Source organism: Colossoma macropomum, unplaced genomic scaffold (assembly GCF_904425465.1).
Source record: "Colossoma macropomum unplaced genomic scaffold, Colossoma_macropomum, whole genome shotgun sequence".
Classification (NCBI taxonomy): Eukaryota; Metazoa; Chordata; class Actinopteri; order Characiformes; family Serrasalmidae; genus Colossoma; species Colossoma macropomum.
The window spans coordinates 3,014,513-3,033,407 of record NW_023494791.1 but is presented as its reverse complement, the minus strand read 5'-3'; the positions used below and the strand labels follow the sequence as shown (position 1 = coordinate 3,033,407).

General features: G+C 40.6%; 1 protein-coding gene across 1 annotated transcript in view; it reads left to right on the top strand.

Annotated features, from left to right (window-relative positions):
* wdr11 (WD repeat domain 11) overlaps positions 1 to 18,895 on the top strand; it is a 154,636-nt gene that overhangs the window by 55,386 nt on the left and 80,355 nt on the right. Inside the window, 1 exon segment of the mRNA XM_036573658.1 lies at positions 13,067 to 13,151. Coding sequence (XP_036429551.1) covers positions 13,067 to 13,151 — 85 coding nt within the window.

The window sequence follows — 18,895 nt, the reverse complement described above, 5'->3', positions numbered from 1 at the left end:
TTCCACCTTAAATGGTGCAGCAGTTACATTCAGGTGCCTCAAGCACCATTTAAGGTGGAACCGCCGACTCCAGTGAACGAACGTCTACTCTCCGCTGAGCACTCGCTCTCTCAGTCACCGATGGTTTTTGAGGGAGAAAATGAAAACTGTTCCTCTGAAAGCGGCTGCAGCAGCAACTTTAAAGCACAAACTGCATTCAGTGTAACGTTAGTCAGCAGCGGTGAAATGCTGACAAAGAGGTTCTTTTACTTTGTATGACAAAGTTTATTCCTTTTTTAATCACACAAACTCGTTTTCCTCTGCTCATCGTCAGCTGACAAACCACTGAAACTGAGATACGGCTGTTTTTGCTTCAAGCTCTAATATTTGAGTAAACTGTACACACTTAACTTGTCATTGTTGCTGCTGTTATTGCTTTAGCGGAAGCAGCGTCACCCTGCAACGACTACTTCCAGCAGAAAAATGCAGAAATGTGAAAGGGGCCTATTCTCCACTCCACTCTCTGAGCTCAGATCTCACTGCTGCGTTCCAAAATAGCAAACTAGCCAAATATAGTAATTCGATAAAATAAATAAGCACTAAATACAACTAAAGTCGTGATGGTGATAAATACAAATGCTAATTCTAATTCGTTACACCCTTAGCATCCCTCATACGCTCTAAATCAGAGGGCTACAATTACAGCTTGTATAGCAAGATACATTGTGTGAGCAGCTGAGCTTCAGCCTGACTGTAAATACACTGTTTCTGCCTACTGGGTTTATTTTTAACTTTGTTAACAGACATACTCAAAGTTACAGTTAAGTGTGAAATATAAATATTATTGCATTCAAGTATTCATTCAGAAATACAACTAGCATTCAAAGCCTGTAAACTGCTGTAAACTAATTAGGTTAATTAGCAACAGGTCAGTAACATGATTGGGTATAAAAAGAGGCTGAGATTGCACAGGAAAATTACGTTTCTCAATGTAAAATAGCAAAGTACCCGGGGATTTCATCATCTACAGGACATAATATCATTAAAAGATTCAGAGAATTCAGAGAAATCTCTGTATGCAAGGGACAAGGCTGGAAAACCATATTGCCTAGCCGTGATCTTCAGACCCTAAGAAATAGACCTGATTCTGTGGTGGAAATCACTGCACGGGCTCTGAAACACTTCTGAAAACCACTGTCTGTGAACACAGTTCATCGCTGCATCCACAAATGCAAATTAAAACTCTACCATGGAAAGAAGAAACCATATATAAGCAGGATCCAGAAACGCCGCCACTTTCTCTGGGCCTGAGCTCATTTAAGACGACTGCAGTGAAGTGGAAAAGTGTCCCGTGGTCCGGCAATTTAAAATTTAAAATTCTTTTTGGATGCAGTGCTAAAGAGGAGAGGGAGCATGCGGTTTGTTGTCAGCACGCAGTTCAAAAGCCGGCATCTGTGATGGTCTAGGTGTGCATTAGTGCACATGGCATGGATGACTTGCACATCTGTGAAGGCACCATTAATGCTGAACGATACATACAGGTTTTGGAGCAAAATATGCTGCCATCCAGACGACGTCTTTTTCAGGGTAGGCCTTGGTTATTTAAACAGGACAATGCCAAACCACATTTTGTAAGTATTACAACAGCATGGCTGTATTAAAAGAGTCCAGGTGTGAAACTGGTGCATTATGAAACTGAAATATGACAAAGGAGACCCTGAGCTGTAGAGCAGCTGAAATCCTGTATCAAGAAGGACGTGAAAACATTTCTCTTTAAAACTGCAGCAGTTGGTCTCCTCAGTTCCTGAACAGTTACAGCGTGTCAAAAGAGCAGTGGTAAACATGTCCCAACTTTTTTGAAATGTGTTGCTGGCATCAAATTCAAAATGGCAGTATATTTTTGAATAAAAGCGTTTAAATACAGGGTTTAAATGATATGTACATCTTTGCCTTGTTTTATTTACATTTAGCTAGGGCTGGGCGATAAAACGATAACGATAAGTATCGCAATATAACTTTTCCTCGATAGAGCAATATAAATGTTCGATATAATACACCATTCTCACACTTCCACGTTTTAGTGAAAGGCCTGGTGGCGTTTTCTACTACAAGGAAAGAGACACTACTCGGCTGTCGCCAGGAGAGGGCGCACTTCCGAATTTTTCGACTTGATTAGAGAGGGAGGGGGCCACGAGTAAAAAATGGTCGCCAAATATACTTTAGCAATGGCTGAAACGCGGAGTTATACAGTCCCTGTCTGAGTGGAGCGACCGGCGATCTGTTCTCCTGTGACCGAGTCTGAGTGACGAGGTCAGTGGTGTAACGGTACTGTCCTACAGCGAGCTCACCTCTTTCCGTGCATCCTAGCTAACAACTTTAGCGGTGTTAAATCACGTTTGCAGCGCCGTGTTACAGCACCAAACCGTCATATTTTAGTATTAGTGCATTCTCGAGCAACGAAAGTGAAAGAAAGAAGTGGTTCATGTTCGAAAGTAAACTGAGGAAGCTGTGAGGCATTGGAGAGCGGGAGAGCGCTGTCTTTCCAGGCTAGCTGTTTTTAGCTGCTGGCTAACTTGAAGCAGCGCTCCGTCACAACACGGTGTATTGATGATACGGTAGATCAAACAAGACACAAAATCACCGCTTTCAGTTTAAACGTACCTAAAAGGAGGACTCTGTGACTGGTGTGAGAGATTCACACTGCAGATAATGCTTTTACACAGCGAGCGTCAGATATACTGCGGTTCACCCCTTAAACTACTACGATAGCCTAGAGAAACCCAGTCGTCTAGCTGGTGTCTGAATACTGTGATCTGCTCTGACATGGATGTGGTCGGAGTGACCGCAGTGACCTACCGAACCGAGCTGACGTTGTTGAGAAACTAAAGAGTTTAGCTCTGTTGTTGGCCACTTGTTTAGCGTTTGTAGCGGGGTAGCCGAGCGCTCGTCACCAGACAGCTAAAATAATCTGTTTTCTTTCTTAAATCATGACTATTACAAAAATTGCAGCTGTGCTTTTCCAGCTGATAAAAACAGCTCAGAGACTTTCTCCCACTGTCCCAAGACAGATTAGTGAAATGTTCCACTGTTTGCCGAGTGTTTGTCATGATCGGACCATAAGTGATAGTTTAAAACCACAATTAACCACCCAGGAGCAAAATCAGCCTTCAAACGTGAAAGAAATCATGATTTGACATTTATCACGATATGTATCGATATTGAACGATATGAATTTTGTTTATCGTGATAACGTTTTTGGCCATATCGCCCAGCTCTACATTTAGCACAGCATCACAACTTTTTTTTAGAAACGGTTCTATAAGCTGCTCTGCAATACAGACAGGACTATTAAGGCATCCAATTGAATATAACTACCAGAACATAAATTGAGACTTATTTGTTGATGAGAATACAAACAAATATGAAGGAAGCTGACCAGTAATTGCTTTGCAGACAAAAATAATCCAGTGGATTTTTCTTTGTACTAGTCATTTCATAAAGTTCACAGTGTTGACTGTTCTACTTCCACAGTACTTAACTTTACAATCTAATTTCGTAGAATTTTAAAGTATGTTTTTTTTTTGTTGTTCTTTCGCTGTGTTTGACTATCAAAGCCTCTCTTTAAAAAGGGAAAGTACGGGCTCCCGAGTGGCGCAACCGTCTAAGCGTTGGCCCTATCAGCAGGAGATCGCGAGTTCGATCCCTGGTGATGCTACAGCCGTCCATAGCCGGGAGTCCGAGAGAGCACAATTGGCCTCACTCTCTCTGGGTGGGTGGGATGGCCCCCCATCTCCCCCCATCACTCACTCAGCGCGATGCTAGTCAGCGCAGGCGTCTGTTAGCTGACGTAACAGATCTGGCGGTTGGCGCTTTCCTCCGAGCGCGTTCGGCTGTTCAGTGACGTTGCGTGAGCGGCAGCTCGAAAAGAAGCGGTGGCTCGTTTCACAGGTCTCAGAGGAAGCCTGTGTTAGCCTTCACCCTCCTAGCGTTGATAGCATCGTGTGATTGGGGGAGTCCTAACTAGCGGGTGGAATTGGAGACGAGAAAATCGGGTAAAAATTTAAAAAAAAAAAAAGGGAAAGTACAGCACACTCTTTGATTGAAGTCAAGGAGATGGTGTGATTTTTTTTTTTTTTCTTAAAACTTCATGCATGTCCTCCATTAGCCCGAATGAATCACAAGTGCTGTTTTCCTTTGACCTTGTCTGTGTCGGTTGTTATGTTTGAAAATTCCAGGAGTAGTTTCTTGGGACTTTATTTTCAGCACCGTGATTAAGAGCCATTAAATATCTATTAAATGTCCCACTACATGTTGCCCTTCATTCATATGAGCAAAGTCTCTGTTGCTGTTGAATAAATTATAACTCTAAAAGCAAAAATCCACAGTAAACTGTGCATTAGACTGATTTTACCACAGTTAAGGGGTGTGATGACTTCATAGCTGTGCATGGGCTTTACTTATTGTGACAGCATCCAATTTGATAAACCAGTGTTCAATAAATAATTACATTTATTGATAATAATCAAAATAAATCCATCTTCCATTAAGTAATATAGCTCGTTAACAGTAGGTTACAGTTGCCAAGCAATGTCACAGTTTTCGATGAACAGTACAGTGGTTATACTTACTGAGCATGCACATTGTTGAGTTGATGTGTACAGGTCAGCTTTTGAATTTGTGCAGTAATAACATCGACAGTCATCACCGTCGGGACAAATCATATCATATATCTCCGAAATTATCATTATAACATTTTAACACTGTTCAATCAGGAAAAAAGGGAGAAACAAGGTTTTAGTCTGACTGCAACAATATACAATAATAACATGGACGCCAAATGATATTTTAGATGTTTTAGTCAGTATTTACAGCAGCTTGGTTACTGCAAAAAGTTTAATTATTAATATTATACTGTAATTATCTGTTTACACAGTTTTCTATGTGAAATTTTTTACACTCTAAAAAAAAGATGTTTTAAAAAAAAACACAATCTCTAACTAGACACATCAGTGTGTTCAGTTTGAGGTGACACATTTTACGTTACTTCTGACACAAAATATGTTGAAAAAATTTGACAACACTTTACTGGAAGGGTGTCAAGATAACACATTCATAACATCTTGCATAAACACTCCGTAATATGCTCATAAATGTTTAAATCAACATTGATAAAGTATACGTGTTTTACATGACTTTAATATGGACTACTTTGTAATTTTACTCAGATATATTTTTCAAAATAAAAGTCTCCATTTGAATTTTGAAAAACTATTATTTTTACTGACACTCCTCGTTTCTGGACAGCCAAAATAAAAAAAAAATTATACATTTGTTTTTTCTAAAGCATTTATATTTTAAACTTCGTTATTCTTTGTCCTTTTTTTTCAAATGTCTCGGCAAAATGACGTATTAGTCCATATTACTGTCACGTAAAACGTATACTTTATGAATGTTGATTTAAGCATTTATGAGCATGTTGGCGAGTGTTTGTGATATGTTACAAACGTGCTATGTAGACACCCTTCAAGTGTTACTAGTTCTGTGCCCATTACAGATAACACATTTTGTGTTACTTTTAAAACAGAATGAGTTAAATCAGAAAACAATACGACACAAAAAGTGTTAAAACAGGCAACACCAGTGTGTTATTTAACACCACATTGTAGAGTGTAGGTTTACAGTAATCTACAGCTTTGAGAATGAAGTTATATTAGTACCTATTTAGTATGTATTTAGAAATCTGTGCAGTCATTTTAGAATCATCCACAGCTCTGATCATCGCTAGACGCGTCTAACATTTCTGACGTTTTTATAGCTTCCTACAAATGAAGTTGCTCAGTACTGACATGATGTTAGAATAGTTTAAGCTTGTTACAAACATTGATTCCAAACTTTTGAACAGTAGTATACTTAAAGTATTTTACCACAGTTTTGAGCCTGGCTCAGCCGATCAGACTTCAAACTGTAATTATCAGTTTTATAACACCTGAATTCTGCAGAATTGTTTCTTTTTTCAGTGCAGCAGTGTTACAGAGAAATGTGCACTTGAGTCAGAGAGTCTTCTAGTCTTTTCTATTGTACTTCTCCAGTTCTGACTTTTGACCTTTTACGAACAAGCCTTAAAGCCTCAAGCTAAGAACAGATGGTCTGTCCTTGGAAGGCTGTCGCTCCGTTATCAGCGGACAGAGCTGGCCCATCATCACCCAGGTGGTGTGGTGGGTAACACTTGAAACCGAGACCAATCATGCTGTTCTGGACGTGGCGAGATCAATCAGTCTGGGCTGTACAGGATCGATCGGCAGAAGGTGGCAGTCCTTGCTGGCTTCGCCTGCCTCTGAGAAATCCAGCCTGGCTGGAGTCTGTAAGTGCTGGGGGCCATTAGAAGCGGAGGCAGTCTACTTCTGAACACTTTGGACGGAGTGAGAATGGAAGGTGGAGAGCTGAAAAAAGCAGGAGAGGCTGAAATTGCCGCTCTCGGTCTCATTAAAACAGAGAAAAACACACTCATGTTCATCCCAGGCCTGTCTGCCACTCTGAGACTTTCAGATTTCCTCTGTTCAGATCTCCTCTGTTGAGAATGTTTACAGGTTTGAAAAACTCATAAACCTCTCTTCAAACTAGATGTGCACTTATGAAGAGTCTGTGGACTGACGATAACCATTAATTAACCTTGTTATGGCCGATACAGGCGCCAATAACTGATCATTTTACCTTTTTTTTGCATTTTAAAACGACCGCACTCTGCAGTCCGTGTATGGAGTGCAGTGAACATAAAGTTAAAACCCTAAAGATGGACTTTTTTATTCAATTCACTTATACAGTGTAGATTTAAATATTAAAAGCTCATTGCCAAAAGACATTTTAGATGTTTGTCAGCGTTTAAAGTATTTTTGTTGCAGCAAGAAGTTATTAAATGACAAATAATACACTTTATTTATTCTACTGCTGGTCTGAACAGCATTTTCCAGGCTTTCAATGCTTGTTGATATTTCTGAATATCATAGCCCGCAAATACTCGTTCTCAAAATTACCCATAAGAGCAATGATCTTTGAAGTATTTTTATATCATCCATCTGACGGAACAGATGCGCTTCCGTTTTAACGTAGAGTTGCAACAGCTAATTAAGCAGTAGAACACTCGAGGTCGTGTGTTATTGCGAAATAACATCACGGCTGTGATTTGGTCGCCGTAGATCATCACAGCCGTGATGTTATTGGCGATAACACACTCCTCGAGTGTTCTATTGCTTTTATATAACAGTTAAATAAATACAGTAATAAGTTAATAAACTGGGCCGTGAACGCAGCGTTTAATGTTTTAATGTTCGCAGTTCCTTCACCAAATTATAGTTCCTTAACGAGCAGCTTGTTGCTACGTCAGAGTAACGAGCTCCGCCCACTCGCTGCACAGCCGGCAGTTCGTTCTCCAGCTCCACACAGACCAGCTGACAGTTTGGGAATTTAGTGTCGTCTCATCTTCAGAGTCTGACCAAATCGGCTGTCGGTCAAATGTGATCTTAAAAGTGTCCATTTTCTGTTTATGGCAAAGTGAGAAGTAAAAACGTTCAAATGTCTTGAGCGTCTCCTACAGCTGTCAGAGTTGTTGCTTAGCAACGGCGTCTCAGCGGAGTGATACAGTGTTTTTGAAAAAAACATGATGTTATGGTGAAATAACAGCACAGTTAGAACGCCTCTCAACCAATCAGCTTGTGTGGCCGGGACTAACTGTTGTATAATTGACGTTATCGATAATGCTGATAATAAAAAAGTTATTGGTGAGTTTACTTTATGACGTTTGTGCTCCCAATTAACATCTCCCTGAAAGAGAAGGTTACAGATGGCAGAGACTTCAGTACAGGATTATGCACGACTCACATAGTGAAAATTAAGGGAACACTTCTCTTTAACGTCACCTGAAAAGGCAGTTTCCTGTAAAACGTGTCAAACTGAGCTCAGCTTCGACTGCCGCACTGTTGTCATGCGTGAGCAACTGGAGAAACACGTTTATGGTAGAAAATGACAAAAGCTCAGTATGTATCAGCACTAAAACTGTGGTTAAAGTTAAAAACACTGTGGTTTTGAGTTCACAGGGTTGCTCGTCCTCATGAATATGGATTTTTTTTTGAAACTTTCTTTTTTGTCTGTGTTTTGACCTTCCAACCTCACAAAAACAGTGTTGAGAGTGGTGAACATGCTTTATAGCGCTGCATGGCTGATAGCCCAGCTGCTTCTGTGCGCTCAGTAATGACAGGTTTGATTACATGATGTTACCAACCACACAAACTGTTACATTTATCTTTGCTTTAAAACTTGAGGAGAAATCTTTTGAATAGCACTGTGAAGGTTTTCTAGAATCAGACTACCTTTATAAAAGTACTTGGACTGCTGTTTTTAAGGTTTGCTTATGTGCTGTTCTCCACCTTTCAGACTGAGGAGAGCAGTGTTTATTAAAGCACTGCAGAGAATGTGTTGCTAGTCCCCCCTTTTTGCTGTGATTTAGAAGGTAGGGTCCTTGTATTTTAGTTTCTTGAAAGACACATTGTGGGTGACATGAAATATTTATTTGTTGACACACTACTGGCTGCACTTTGTTTCCAGATTAATCGATTCATTGAAGCTGTGATGAACCGATTAATCGATTATAGAAATCGGCTTATGTACACTCTCAGAAAAAAAAAAAATAAGTAGGAGACTGTCACTGGGTCAGTGCCCCTCTTATCACTGGGGTGGGACCCTCAAGGGTCCATCTCAGTACCTTCAGTCAGGGAACATAACTGAACCATAATCCACTGAAATGATATGTTCTAAGCTGTACTGACTCCACACACCCCGTCTCGTCTCCAGGCTTTTATTTTACTGTTCTGTTTAAAACATTCGGTTATGAAAAGGTACAAATACGAACCTTTCACCTGGAAAAACTCATTTAAGGTTCGCAATCAGACCTTAAAACCACTGTTGGAGCTTTGAGGGAACATTTACACTGTTTGTACCCTGATGAAGGAAAAATGAACCTTCACAGAACCTTTATTTCTAACAGTGTAGCAGCCCTGTGTTACAGTTTATCCAATCACTTGCATTACATAAACACTCATCAGAGACTGCAGGGCTAGATTTTTAATTTTATTTATTATTTCTTGTCTGATTGGTGAAGCAACTACCGGGCTTGTTGAAAAAGGAATCCCGACGATGAAGAGACCAATGAGTCTCGTCTGTTCAGTGTCCGTGGCGCCTGTCAAAAGTGGAAAGATTGAGCGTCACTGTGAAGCAAAACACTTTGAATTAAACTACCCACAAAATTCAGTTTGGAAGACGACTAACAACCCAAAGTTCAACATGAAAGATCCTGAAAGGTCCATCAGAGTGCTCGTCCATTCCCTGACAGCACAAGGGCATGGAGTGCTCAATGAGAAGAGCCTTTATGATTGTTTATTTAAATTTAATTTTAGTTTATTTTTATTTATTTAGCTTATGAAAAGATAGGAATTTTGTCTTCTGTGGGCATTTTTTTAATGACTTCTTTCTTCCAAAAAATATTTTGGCTTGCTTATTTATTTATTTATTTATTTTACAAATAATAGCTAAGGCCCGTACAATTTTAAAATGCTTATTAAATTGTAAAAAATACCTTAAAAATAAAACAGTCTATCGAAATGCACCAATGAGCCAAAACATTATAACGCTGCTTATCTCATAATAATCGTGCATGTCAAGGTCTGTTAGATATTAGGTGGTATGCTCTGGGTGATGTTCTGCTGGGAAACCCTTTGTCTGGGCATTCATGTGGCCGTCAGTTTGACACGTGCCACCTATCTAAACATCGCAGACCAGGTTCACCTCTTCATGCTCATGATGTTCCGCAGTGGTGTTGGCCTCCTTCAGCAGGATGGTGCACCCTGCCACACTGCACACAGTTCAGGAACAGGTTGAACAGGAGCAAGAATTCAAGGTGTTGCCCTGGACTCCAAACACCTCACATCTCAATCTGATTCAGCATCTGTGTGTCCGATCTGCAGCGGCTCCACCGCACAACTTACAGGACTTAAAGGATCTGCTGCTGATGTCTTGGTGCCAGATACCACAGAACACCCTCAGAGTTCTTGAAGAGTCCGTGCTTTGGCGGGTCAGAGCCGTTTTGGTGTGTTGGTAGGTGGTCATAATGAGTGTGTTTACATGCACTCAATAATCCGATTATAATTGGATTTCTGCAGTTATCTGATTATTCATATGGTCATTTAAACAGCACACTGATTTCTTAGATCAGATTAAGGTCTAGAAATCTGATAAAGAGGCTGGACTTCAGCTCAGTAATCAGATTTCTCGGGGCATGTAAACTCTTACTCTGATTTCTTTCGGGTTTCTCAGTTTGCTCATGTGTGAAAACAGACCGCGGTACTGGAAATAAGCAAGCAGCGTTTGGAGCGAAGCTGGAACCGACTACGTGCTCGACGAAATGAAGGATTTAAATGTTCTTCATCCTCTATGATGTATGTTCATGTTTTCAGCTAAAGTGACTCGATGTTTAAAAAAAGCCGCGGCATAAAGTTTGAGTTTTACATTACGTTTATGTCTCGTCTTCTTTTCTGAGTTTTTTGGCTGGTTGCAAAGCAGATCTGATCTAAATCTGATTACTGTCTGACTCGTGTAGATCCGGAGTTTCCCCATTATCTGATTCCTCAAGCGCATGTAAACGTGTTGATCGGATTACTGACAAAATCTGATTTTCTGCAGTTATCAGATTATTAAGTGCAAAAACGTAAACATAATGTAAACGCACTCATTGGTGTATTGCTGTGTGAGTTGGATGTAACTGGATTTTTCCAAGTTTTAATTTAACACTCCAGATTCACGCTGCTCCAAATGCCCTTTAGCATGGCTGCTAAAAAACATTTTCAGCCTCCATCCTTCTTTCATTGGCACTCCTCCTTCGCTCTCCCGCTCTGTCTCTATTACTTTCATTCACCGTGGCATCCCTCCATCCCCCGAAAGTATTTATGGCTGTGTGACAGCTATATCACGCCCTGCCGATCCGCCACTGTAAGCTGATATCAGATCGCTCTATTATGGACACACACACACACACACACACACACACACACACACACACACACAGATGCTGTCAGCACAGACAAACATCTTATCTCCACTGTGTGTTTTGCACAGTCCTCCAAAAAACGATCTTGTGGAACGAAGGTGATGTTTGTGCCCCTCTCTGTATTCGTTTCTGCTTCCTGTTTGCTTCTAATGGAGATTAAAACATAATACAGTTGTGTTTAATGAAGGTAAACTAAGATCATCATCTTATTTCTTCTGCGTCCCCTCAGCCCGGCTGCCTCCCCTCACTCGCTTCCAAGAACAGCTACAGTACTGTGTAAAACTCAGAGACCACCTTTCATTTATTTCATTTATTTATTTCCAGTCAAAACAGACTTGACATTTGACAGATTCCTCAGCAGCTCAGTCTAATCTCAGCTGTCTGAGTGTTCAGTGTGCCGCTCTTTACCTTTATTCCAGCTTCCATTCTTTTTTCAGGAGACTCACTTTCAGCTCCTCAAAGAATCTGCAGACACACCTCCAAAGTTCAGTCTTAGAAGCTGGTTGATCATTTTCTGAAGTAATCAAACCCATTCAGTGGTGTTGAGGTCTGGACTCTGGGGTGGTCAGTCCATCGTTCAGCTTCTTTGTTTGATGTGTCCGTCTCCTTTTCTCAGTGAGGTTCTTCTTGATCAGCTACACATCCTTTCAGACCCACAGCGCTGAGTCGTCTTCTCACAGTGGAAGGATGGACAGAAACACCTGTGGATGTTTTCAGATCTGAAGCAGCTTGATTTTCTCCTCTCTCTCAGAGATGAAAGCTTTAAGTGCTGTTTATCTGATGGGGGCAGTGTTGGTGTCGACCAGCTCTTCCAGGTGGTTGTTAGGAGTCACATTTTCTCTGTAGCTTTTAATCAGTGTTTGAACTCCTCTTTTTTCACTTTGACTTTCTCTTTTCTTTTGCAAAAGAGTTCTTATATCTCCTCAGAAACATCTCCTGAAAAACGAAAACCTGTACTTAATAGCTGATTCGACTGAAAATTAAATTAATGGCAGTTTGCCTCAGGCAGACCTTGTGCTTTTCAGGTTTGTGTGTGTGTGTGTGTGTGTGTGTGTGTGTGTGTAATGAGGCAGCACCTGCAGTGCAGAGTCCCATGAGGCTAGCACTGTCCTCGCATCTCTCAGACTCTCCTCTGGCTAATAGCCTCAATTAACCAGCATTTAAACTTGCCCTTGTGCCAGGATAAATACAGCATCCAATATATTTTCCTACAGTCCATTTACTCTCTCCCAAAGCCACAAGCCAGGATGTTACGCTCTGGAGTTTCTCACATAGATATGTTTGGTTCATTTAGAGGACATATATCATGGAAACCTGTCATTTAAAATAAAAAAAAACACTCTTAATTTCAAAATATGTTCACTTTCCAGTCAGTATGACTCATATAATAATAGAAAATCGGACCGCAATTTAAATTCATCGTTTTTGTGATGATAAAGAAAGTAACTTTCCTACAAACCAGCATGGTCTGCTTTTTTGAATGAGGTGCAGTACAGGCAGCCAATCAGAGCAGAATTCCTTCACCTGTATTAGGCTTACATACACAGTACCAAACAACTTGTACGGTTCTAGAGGATAAAGAGAAGTTTGAAAATGGTTATTTAAATCTAATTTTGACTCTCCTTGGTGCACAAACGTCATAAATGGAGCTTGTGGTGAAAAGAAAAGTGAATGCAGGATAAGGGCCTGTTTTCAGATCGGTGCATGGAGAGATACCGACTTTCTGACTCGTTCATTATGCGTCAGAGGTCAAATGTAATTGAAATTCTTTGTCGCAGCGTCAAGATGTAGACAAATGATTGTCAGACTTTGGTTTTTAATGTTTTCACCAGACTGATGGGTTCTGATATTTGACGACTGCCTCAAGTAAAACAGAGCGTGAAATTTGCTGCGCCGCTTCCTGACCTGAAAGGCCGGGACTTGGGGAAGGGCTGACATTTAAGTGACTGTGATTGCAGAATGAATCTGAGATTGTGGGTATCTCTTTTCCTTCAGGCACAAGCAACGGGTCGGTGCTGGTGTACAACCTGACCAGCGGTCTGCTGCACAAAGAGCTGAGCGTCCATTCCTGTGAAGTCAGGTGAGGGATGTTGTATTTGATTACTGTGATGTGAAAGGAGCACCCCCTCGTTTTCCAGCCTAATCTCTGTCACGTTTATATTGTAAGGTCGATTAACACGGTGATTTTTAATGTTTTTAGTAATAGAGCAGAAAACCTGTTCAAAGCTGATTGGCAGGTGCTGAACTCACCATTGATTGAGCAGTAGAACACAAGGCGGAGTACATTTTTTGTGCTACCCGTGATGGCTGTGATTCGGTCACAGGCACAAGCCGAAGGAGAGTACAGCAGATCAGCTGTGACGTCGTTCACTGTAACACAGTGTTCTCTTGCTTTTATACAACTGTTCTGCAAAAATAAAGAAAAAGAAGCCCTGAACGTTTTATCAAATGTGCTTTAATATTGTCTTCCGCCAAAACAGTAGTACCCTTTTTGCGCTACAGACAACCATAAAACTGTGGAAGTATAGCAAATTTAATCCATTTGTATATTTTCTTTATTCCTTTGTAGCTTTTTTATATTAGGTATGTGATTTCAAAGGAAAACAAAAACTGAGAATTTTCGCTTTGGTGCATCATTAGCCTAAACCAGAGGTCGGCAACACAAATGTTAAGAAGAGCCATTTTGTCCTTTCAACAAAAATGAAACCATTTTGGGAGCCACAACACTTTATGTCCATTTTACCATCTTGGCTGTAAATATGTCTCAGTATGTGCTGATGTCCTAGTATAGGATAAAAAATATAATAGCCTATACACAAAAACGCAGACTGCCTTAAGCCTTAGCTCAGCTATAACTGCTTTTCTCGCATCTCCGGCAGGAAACTTTTCCACAAAAGTAGAACAGTTTTTGGATAATGTCTCTCAATGTGTGTTTTTTACGAGGCTGAAGTCGCTTCTTATTCGCCAGCTTCTTGTTTGAATTTTCCTGTTCCACCTTAAAAGGTGTCCAAGGCACTACAATGTAACTGCTGCACCATTTAAGGTGGAACGGGAAAATTCTAACAAGAAGCTGGCGAATGAGAAACTGACTTGAGCTCTGTGACTTTTTAGTGTTTCACAGTTTCTCGTTGCAGATTAAACGTATCAGGAAACCAGCTGGAGTGACTATAAACACAAATAAGTCCATTCATCTCCCATTTATAGATGCTCATCTTAAATCTTTCTCTTTCCTCTTTCTTTAGCCACTAGCTAGGCCAGATTGTTGTATGTGTTGCTATAGTGACCAGCAGTCTGCGCTGATCTTCAGGGTTAAAGGGTGAATTAGCAGTTCTACATTAACTCCAGAGTTTAAGACCATTTATTTAACTGTGTTGAACGATCAGCAGAGCTTTATTTTACTGTAAAGGAGGATTATTTTATTTTTACCTACTAATCAAATTTAAAACCGAACAAGAAATCAAAGCAAACAGGAATATGACCATGGTCTGCAAATCATTATAGCAGCTGGTACTGTGCTTCCTTTTATATTTTGTCTTATATTGCTTCAAGTATCATTCTTGTTTCATAAGTCTTGGTCAGTGCGTTTGCTTTTTTGTGCCTGTCCAGAGACTCCAACTGGAAACTAGCCAAATTGGTTAAACTCCTATCATCACTGTCCAAGGGTCTGGATCCGAATGTGTTCAGTGTGTTGACCTACTCTGTCAGCCTGACAGCCCAGTAGTTTTTCTTCATAGATTAATATGGCTGGTCAGAAGGAGAGTTGTAAAAACAGGCTGTTAGCTGGCAGGACGTGCTCAGCGTCACTGATCCAGTTTTCCCATTCTAATTTCAGCAGAAACAGGAAGAGCAGAGCGAAAAATCGATTAGTTTTTCAAGCCATCACAGGGTGATGGAACATTCAATGAGAACTATTTCAAAAATCAATTATCATATCTTGCTATCTATGAATGAATGTGTATGTATATTTAACTGTGGGGGCATGGCGTTTTGTAAGTGTATGCAAGTGTATGCAGTTATGTTAAATTCAGCCACTAAAGTCTAAGTGTGTTCTCTATAAAGATCAACAAAACAGCAAAAATCAACTAAACATATCATTTGACCAGAGGCTCCCAGACTTGTGCATACGACTGTGTGTATCATGGTAGTGGTGCAGTTGGTGTTGAATGTGTTCATGTTACTGTCTGACTGTTCAGTCTGTTTTGAAATGGGAAGCTTAAAGGAGGCCTGGCGATAGTGTGAGGTGATATCAGTGCTTTAAAAGGTGATAATTGCAATGTTGGGAAAAAGAAAAGACAGAGAACTGGAGAGGACTAATGTACATTTAAACAGCTTGCTAAATAGTATTTAAATACTGTTTATGTATAGGGTGTGTCTCAAAACCTAGTGAGCTCTCTACATAGACAGCATTTTGCGTGCGCGCTCCCGACAAGAAGGCTGTCCCAATTCTTAGATATCTCAAACATGCTGCCTACTGAGGTCTCTCATTTTGGCCCAATATCGAGAGAGCATCGGATGTTTCCTCAGCCGCCGAGGCAATCCCGCGATGCAGCGCGGGGCAGCTTTTGTTTGAAGATGGCGGGCAGAAGCGCTTCACCAAGCTGCGACGTCATCTTCAAATGCAAGTTATTCTGATTTTCTGGGGTATTTATCTGTTTTCTAGTCATAAAGGTGCACAAATAGCCTATACTTTCCGCGTTTGACCACAACTACTGTCTATTTTGCTGTTTCATTCAGAGCAAATACAATTAAAATCGCTGTATAAACCGTCAGAGCAGATCCATGTTGGCTAAATGTGTTTCTGATGGCTGAGGTAAGTAAACGCCGGTCTCATGCAGTGGGCGGGAACAAGCGGCGACGGTCACTGCTGTCTAACTAGAGCGTCTCATTTATCTGACTTATAAGGACAGATGATGGTTGGAACGCTGCCTACTTAGACAGCTGCCTATGTAGACAGCGGCTACTTAGAGAGCTCACTAGGTTTTGAGACACACCCATAATGTTTTATTCAGTTTTACTGTTAAAGCACGGGCTTGTTATGTATTTTTGAGAAGGCTACAGTAGAATTATTGCCTGAGAAAAATAGGCTTCATTTTCCATGCAGGGAAAGTTAAATTATGAAAATAACGAAATATATTTTTACATGAATTCTAGCGAGGTGCTGTAAGAAGATGCCACCGTTGCAACAAGTCAGTTCGCGAAATTTCTTCCCTCCTAGATTTTCCACGATCAACTGTGAGTGTATTATTGAAAAGTGGAAGTGTTGGGGAACCACAGCAGCTTAGACACAAAGTGTCAGACCATGTAAAGTTACAGAGCGGGTCGCTGAGTGCTGAGGAGCATAGAGCATAAGAGTCACCAACACTCTGCTGATCAATAACTGCAGAGTTCAAACCTCCAAACTGAGTCTGGGTTTGGCGAATGCCAGGAGAACGTCACCTGCCTGACTGCACTGTGCCAGCTGTAGAGTTTGGTGAAGGAGGGATGATGATATGGGGCTGTTTTTCAGGGGTTGGTCTAGAACCCTTAGTTCCAGTGAAGGGAAATCTTAATGCTTCAGCACCAAGACATTTTGGACAATCGTACACTTCCAACTTTGTGTGAGCAGTTTGGGGAAGGCCCTTTTCTGTTCCAGCATGACTGAGCCCAAAAGTTGTCGAGCATGGCTTTGGAACTCACTTGCAGTCTGAAGTTTCTCCTTCAAGGGTCACTATTAGCAATGCGAGTCACTATGGATCTACACCAAAAGGAGCTCATGAATGCATGTTTGCAGTAACAACTATTAAAATAACAGGTGGAGTATTTTTTAAAAATATGTGGGGTTGGTCAATATTATATTATTTAACTGTTTTATTTTGTTAAATGCTTTAAAAAAGCAAATTAGCTAAAAATTGAGTATAGCGTAGGCAGCTTCTCTTTGCTGGGGGCAGTGATAGAATCAATATTTGTTATCAGAGTACCTTATCCGAGTACTGCCGTCAGGTCATTTTTTCATCTTTTTTCTAGTTAAACAGTTTCACAGCAGGTTTAAAACTCGACAGCTCAACAGCAGATCTGTTATTGTGCCGAAATCGCAATCACAGGTTTTTCTGGACGTATTAGAGAAAAGTCTCTTTCACGTAGTGTTAGTACAGCACAGGGGCTTCACTGAAACTCTGACACATTTTAGTAAGTTACTGTTTAAAATATACTGTGGAATGTGGGAGTGTGGGATTTAACTGGAATGGAGGGGTTGATGTGGCTGCAATGAGTCCAGGGGTCAGCAGCATACGGCTATTTTACTGCTTTGTTACTGCAGAATTAGATTTGTAGGTAAAAATAAAATAATCCTCCTTTACAGTAAAATAAAGCTCTGCTGATCGTTCAACACAGTTTAACAGTAAATGGTCTTAAACTCTGGAGTTAATGTTGAACTGCTAATTCACCCTTTAACCCTGAAGGTTGGCGCGCAGACTGCTGGTCACCGTAGCAAAGCAGACATCAATAATTTGGAGACGAATGGACTTATTTACATTTATAATCACTCCAGCTGGTTTCCTGATACGTTTAATCTGCATGAGAAACTGTCAAACACTAAAAAGTCGTAAAGATGAAGTCAGATTCTCATTCGCCAGCTTCTTGTTCAGATTTTTCCGTTCCTCCTTAAATGGTGCAACAGTTACATTCTGGCACCATTTAAGGTGGAACGGGAAAATTCGAACAAGAAGCTGGCGAATGACTTCAGCCTCGTAAAAAGTTGAACATTTAGAGACATTTTACATTTTGCTCTACCTTTGAGGAAAAGTTTCCTGCCGGAGATGCGAGAAAAGCGGCTATAGCTGAACTAAAGCTTAAAGCAGAGCAAAGTAAGTCTGCGTTTTCATGTAGTACGTCAGCACATACTGAGGACATACGGACATAAAATATTGTGGCTTCCAAGGTGGTTTGATTTTTGTTGATAGGACAAAATGGCTCTTCTTAACATTTGGGTAGTGACCCCTGAGCTAGACAGACAATAGAACTTTGCTATCTGCATAGTCAGCGCTAAACACGTTGCCATTCTTATTCAAACGTGAATATATTTATAAAAGTGTAAACCAAGAGTTACAAAATAAGACGAGATTTGTATTTGATTATTTTGAACTTATAAACATCTTATACATCTTATGGACCCCAAATCAGAAAAATACATAAAAGTTACAATAAACAAAAACATATCTTTAAAGGATCAGTCTGAATTTGAAATTAGATTTTTTCCTTTTAATGAAAGCCTCACTGATATAGAACTGTTATTGTCTCGGTCGCTTTCTTCATCACCGTTTCCCTCAGAGAAGCACATCCACCTCAATAAAACCTCCGTGGCTCAGACGAGGATTAAAAACTTTATGGGCCTTATCCCGGAAAAACAAACTAAACGAGCAGGCTTTGATATCCTGACGCCTCGGCGCTTCTGAGGGATAGAATTAATCCTCTGGTTGCTGCTGGTGAGCTGCTCGGGAGAGTGCCCGCAGCCCTCGTCTCATTAATTACCATTCTCTTAATGAGCGAAGAAACAATTTCACCCTTACAATTATGCCAGAGATTGAATCAATTATATCATTAAGCGATTGATTAGAAACAAACACCATCCATTCTCTCGTTGTCAGGCCTCTCCTCATTAGAGCAGCGTCTTCACGCACGTCCAGCGTCCGAGGCTTTAACTGAAGAGTCTCGCTTCACGTTAAACTCCCAACTCCTGGATTTTCTGCAGTGCATTCTAACATTTAGCCACTCACTTTCAGAAAAAAGAGGCACTAAACTGTATCATTCAGGGTACAAATGCTTATCATTGTGGTCTCCGGTACCGTA